Source organism: Octodon degus, unplaced genomic scaffold, assembly GCF_000260255.1.
Source record: "Octodon degus isolate 3935 unplaced genomic scaffold, OctDeg1.0 scaffold00092, whole genome shotgun sequence".
Lineage (NCBI taxonomy): Eukaryota > Metazoa > Chordata > Mammalia > Rodentia > Octodontidae > Octodon > Octodon degus.
In genome coordinates, this window is record NW_004524668.1 from 2,332,636 (window position 1) to 2,338,389 (window position 5,754).

General features: G+C 47.5%; 1 protein-coding gene across 1 annotated transcript; it reads right to left on the reverse strand.

The window, feature by feature from the left end:
* Positions 1-597: 597 nt before the first annotated feature.
* Positions 598-4,302, reverse strand: Rpl11 (ribosomal protein L11). The gene is made up of 6 exons (XM_004637606.1): positions 4,258-4,302; positions 3,410-3,560; positions 2,611-2,717; positions 2,087-2,218; positions 1,087-1,197; positions 598-678 (listed from the first exon to the last, which is right to left on the reverse strand). The coding sequence occupies exons 1-6, from the start codon at positions 4,261-4,263 to the stop codon at positions 649-651; spliced, it is 537 nt and encodes a 178-aa protein (XP_004637663.1). The 5' UTR covers positions 4,264-4,302; the 3' UTR covers positions 598-648.
* Between the last annotated feature and the right edge of the window lie 1,452 nt (positions 4,303-5,754).

Consider the following 5,754-nt stretch of genomic DNA (forward strand, 5'->3'; position numbering starts at 1 on the left):
GTGGTGCTGGGGGATTGAACCGTGGTCCCTGGGCTTTGCTAAGCTTGTTCTAAGTAGGTGCTTTAGACCACTGAGCCATCTCACCAGCCCCTAAAATCTCAAATATTGAAAAAAAAAAAAAAAAAAGATACAAAACTGAAAACCCAACCAGATGACCTGCCTCAGATTGTCCTTTTTCCTATTATTCTGCCTTTCAATCTCATGGTCTCATTTTAAAGGCTGGAGTCTGAACAACTAAGCTAAGGTTTAGCTCCGAGCACCAATACCAAGGCCTGTGGGTATGCACCAGATGACTGAATAAAAGGGAGCTCCTGGAACATGGGGACACTGCACCTGGCCTGTAGCTGACACTAAGCCAACTCCAGCTGCACCATACCCTCCCCTATAAAAATCTGCTCACACAGAAAGCTGCACCACAGCACAGCCACGAGAGCGTGGGTCTGCGCAGCCAGTGCTTCCTTGGATTTGGATCTGCCAAGGGACAGTGACAGCTACAGTACCACAGCAGTGTTAGCAGCTATTCCCATCAAAGTTGTAAGTGGTTGGGGGTCCAAGACTTGAATATGGGCCAAGCTCCTTTCACAAAACACACAATAATGCACATTTCACTGAAAACATTTTATTGGCCTTCTGACCAGAAACGGGAATTTATTTGCCAGGAAGGATGATTCCATCATACTGAAAAAGAACAGATTTTATTTTTTCAGAATAAGAGGCAACAATGATTGCAGCAAAGGCAAATTTTTCAGAATTCAAATCTAATACATAAACTTCAGCTCTGAGCCCCAATTTGTTTCTGGACTGAAACAAAGACTGCTTGATTTTTCAAACCATTGTCCTGTGCTTACCTGCACTACCACCCAAGAAGGGGGCTCCTTTTAAAGCCATGTTCCTCCCCTTCCAGCTACCCACATCCTTAGCTCCGGTCATTCAATTAGACCACCAACCCTGGAAGCCCCATCTGCCAAGCGGTCAGCTACTCTAAGGACGCTAGCTGCCAAACAGTACTGCACTCCCCTCTGCCCCCAATCCCAACTCCATTCAGCACCACAAACCACCACTTTGTTCAAGAAAAACCAGCTTTACCTTCTGCTGGAACCAGCGCATGGCCTCCTCTTTGCTGATTCTGTGTTTGGCCCCAATGCAGCCTGTCCTGCGCTTCTTGTCTGCGATGCTGAAACCTGGCCTACCCAGCACCTGAACCAGGAATAATCAACAGTCATCCACCCGGCACAAAGTCAACAGCAGACAGACAGGACTCAAGCACTGGAGACAGGACTTCAAGGGTCACTGCACACCTCTGGAGGGGACCCACGGGCCCAGGCACTGACAGCACCGTCTTGAGCATGCTGGGCACCACACCATCAGGTACAGAATTTGTAGGCTGCACACTTCAGCCCCTTCTCCTTCCCTGTCCAATTCCTAAGATTCTGTGAATATCCCACCACCAATCCCAATTTCCGCAGCACTTCCTTTTAGAAATATTGCAAAAAGTATTACTGACACATGTGCAGTACAGAAGATTGTAAATTTGGAGGCACAAAGTTTTCCTTACTGCTTCAGCTTAACAGAGCTTCCAAGAGGTGTGCCGCCTCCAAACTGAGTACCCAATTCCCACTATTTTTGGATATGTGAATCTAATGAGGATGCCACTGTCATTTGAGTTCCACATTAATTAAAACGCCTGTCCTTTTGGGCACTTCTACGGATAACCCAGAAACACTGCAGTTAAAAATCACCCGCTCCTGATACAACTGCATCACCCAAAACTGGTTCTATATTCTTTGATCCCGAGTGTGTAAGGGAAAACAGCAGGACTGAGCAGCCTCGGTGAGCCAACCCAAAGGCCAAACACAGCACGAGTACCGCTTGCTCTCAGCAACCACTCATCGTTAGGCCATGCTGGCACCTGATGTTACAGACCGAAAGCCGCCCAACAGCAGGGATCCTGTCTACCTCATCCAGTGCTGGCCTTGTCTGTCTTGCCCCAGGTGAGGCTCATCCTTGCAAGGGGGAAAACACCAGGACAGCATAAATCAAACAGATTTCCCTCGCCTCACACACCAGGACCGGGAAATGTTCATACCACATAGAAGTCCAGGCCGTAGATACCAATGCTTGGGTCATATTTGATGCCCAGATCGATATGTTCCTGGATTCCAAAACCAAAGTTTCCAGTATCGGAGAAGTTATTTTTCCTTAATTCATACTCTCGCACCTGAGGAGAAAAATGCAGTAGTCACAGTATTTGTCACCTTAAAGTCCACCCGCTCAGGTAACTAGCTGACTGCCCACACTGAACATCCCAGAGCAAAAAGAGCAATGTGACTTGTGGGAAACACAATCCATCTGCCCACACCAAGTCACACTCCAATTACAGATTTCACAAACCTTTTCAACTTTTAGTGGGCAGAGAAAGAGAGACACCAACATGACTTCCAGGCATCTTTACAACTTTCAGGCAACAACAAAATACAACGGAACTCTGAGCATTAGAGAAGACTTCTAGAAGCAAAAGCACCCGAGTACCTGGCCACCAGAGAACACCATACTAAATCTAACCACTGCCACTAAAATCACCTACCACCCCAAAGACAGGCTCAGCCTCACCTTTAGGCCTTTCTCCAGGATTTCTTCTGCCTTCGCCCCTCGGACTGTGCAGTGAACAGCGATCTTCTCATTTCTCCTGATGCCAAAAGACCTGACGGTGTATCTAGCTGCAGGCAGGGAACAAGGAACCAGATCCTGTCACACTGCCATCCCACTTGCCTCTTCCCCAGGACACCATCTCCCCCAACTCTTAAGTGGCCTTAAGGACCCATCCACGATCTAAATGGTGGGTTCTTATCTTCCGATCTCACGTACAGCACAGAAAAGACTGTTCCAATATCCAAGCCTCAAATCATTGGAAGGGCAAGTTGACAATCCAGAACAATTCAAAGAGGAAAAAAGAAACAGTAAAAAGACACCAAACACTGCTGTTAAAATGTACCAACTTGTTATCCTCTACCAAGAACACCCAAGTGTAATACCCTTTCTTCAAATAAGAAAGCGGACGTCCAAACAGCCCAGTTACAAGACAAGTGGCAAACTGTAGGCAAATGGCCCCTCTCTTAAAAGTAGCCTGTGTCGCCGACCTGGAATGCCAAATGCTCTTTATCACATCCTTGCTCTACCTCAATATTCTATGTCCCTGAAAAATTCACTACTAGGACTAGAGCTAAAAGTCTCCTTGTGGAAAACGTGGTATGCCAGCGCCACAACTAATCTCATAGAAGAAATACTTTTGGGGACAGATCATGTATTTACTGCTTTCAGGAAACGCCAACTGTAACCTCAACAGGCTCAACAGCAGGTGAATTACGCAGGAACCAAACCGCCAGCCCTCCCCACGCCTGCCCTTACTCACCTTTAGAAAACACAGGAGTTTGGCCCGTGAGCTGCTCCAGTACCTTGGCTGCCCGCGTCAATCTGTCTCCACTCTCCCCGACGCAAATGTTTAGGCAGAGTTTGCGAATTCGAAGTTCCCGCATGGGGTTCTCCTTCTCACCTTGATCCTGCTGTAATGGGTCAGCGATGCAGTCAACAACCACAACCCCTGAAAACCCAGTGCTTTCCATTTAGATACAGTATTTATTCCTGTTCATCCCAAACCCTAAGGGAATCCCTAAGAACTTTACAAGTTATCGATGTGGTTGCCAGAAGACATCGGCTCCGGATTATGCCTAAAACTGCCACTGAAGATTAATCTTAAAGGGCTCAATGTGTAGGGTGACGAGGTGCGTCCCAGTGATGAGGTCAATTAGGACAGCGTCAGGGTAAAAACTGCTAACAGCACGTTATGCGATGCCTCCCACCCCATTCTGAAGCTCTGTGCGGGTTGGGGCCCAAGGCTGGCGCCTGTCCTAAGCGGAAAAACCGGCTCAAGTTCCGTGCCGCCAGGAATCATCTCTAGTTTCTGGCCAGGAAAGAAACCGAACCCGACGCCCAGGAATCCTCCGTTCATCCCACCTGCCCTCACTGCAGCCGCACGACAGACGGGCCCTCCAGACGGCTGCCTGAAGCCCGCTCCTAGGGCAGCCGACTGACAAGTTCCCGTCCCGCGCCCTCGATCGATAGGGCCCTGCCAGTTTCTGCCCGGGCAGAACTGTGGGAGTCAGTGCTCCCCGGACGGCGGGTGAGACGGCCCCTGCGGGAAAGACCAGCAGAGGATGGAGACGGATGAAGGGGAGCAAAGCCAGGTGTCAAACTACTCACCGCCATGGTGGAGAACCGGAAGAGAGCGCGGAACTTCCGGTCCACGGCATTGTGGGTCAGGAGGCGGGCTATTGTCCCAGGCTAACACAAGAGAATTGGGGCGAGCAAGAGAGGCGCGTCTGGCGCGGCGCAGCGTCGGCTGCCCTCTAGTGGACTGTGATCGCAACTACAGACGCTTCTTAACTTCAGGACCTTAATTTTCCAAGAATAGTTTTAAAAACTCGCTGAACTCGCTGGCAGGTCGTTGAGTTCATGGTGTTCCAGATGTCTTCTCTTTTCATACTCTCAGAACCTTTGCTTCTTGCACGATGACAGCGCCAGAGCTACATACATTCAATTTTGTAAGTTTTGGGGCTAGGGAGATAGTTCAATAGAATAAGCACCTGCCTGGCAAGCACAAGGTCCTGAGTTCAATACCGGGTATTGGAAAAAAAAAAAAAATTGTAAATTTTGAAGAAAGGAAATTTATTTTCTAACAATGTAAAATAAAAGAATCATAGGGCCAGGGAGATGGCTCAGTGGAATAAGTGCTTCCCTGGCAAGCGCAAGGACCTGAGTTCAATCCCTGGTTCCGAAAAAAAAAAAAAGAATCATGGAACAGATGGGTGGCTCAAGAGTCCTGTTTTGTGAAGACAGCCAGGTGTGTAGCTTAACTAAGGACTGTGAAACCTAGGACAAGGTACTTTTTTTTTTTTTCTTCCTGACAGGGTTTCTCTATGTATTTGTGCTGGCCTTGATCCTCCTGCCTCAGCCTCTTGGACCGGGCCGGACAAGTTACTATTTAAAACTCCTATAGCCTCAGGTTTTCTTATGTGCAAAATAAGCACCTTTATCTCATAAGGTTGTTGTGAAAATCCAAGGAGGGGGCTGGAGAGATGGCTCAGTGGTCTAAAGCACCTACTTGGAACAAGCTCGGCGGTTCGATCCTCCAGCACCACATGCCAGCCAGCCCCGCCCCCTGGTGGGCTGAGCTGGCCACACAACACAACACAACACAACACAACACAATAAATAAATGTTTAAAAGAAAAATTTAAAAAAAAAAAAAGAAAATCCAAGGAGGTAGCCAGGCGTGGTGTCATAACATGAATAACTCGCATGTGGGAAGCTGAGGCAGGAAGATGGCTATGTGTTGGAGGCCAGCCTGGGCTGCATAAGTGAGTTCAAGGCCAGCCTGCACTACTACATAGTGAGACCCTGTCTAACACCAAAAAAGAAAATTCAATGAGGTAATTGTATAAAGCCCCAAAATAGGACACTTGAAGAAAACAGGGAGATAGAAAAGGAAGAGAAATTTAATCTAGATCAGAAAGTTACAGATTTTGTTTGGGTTTTTTTTTTCTTTCTTTTTTTCTTTTTCTTTCTTTCTTTCTTTTTTTTTTTTTTGACAGGATATTACTAGTCTGAGCTCACCTCAAACCTGGTGCTCCAGGCCATGTGTGGTGGCAAACATCTGTAATTCTAACACTCAGGCAACATTTTCATTTTTATTATTTAT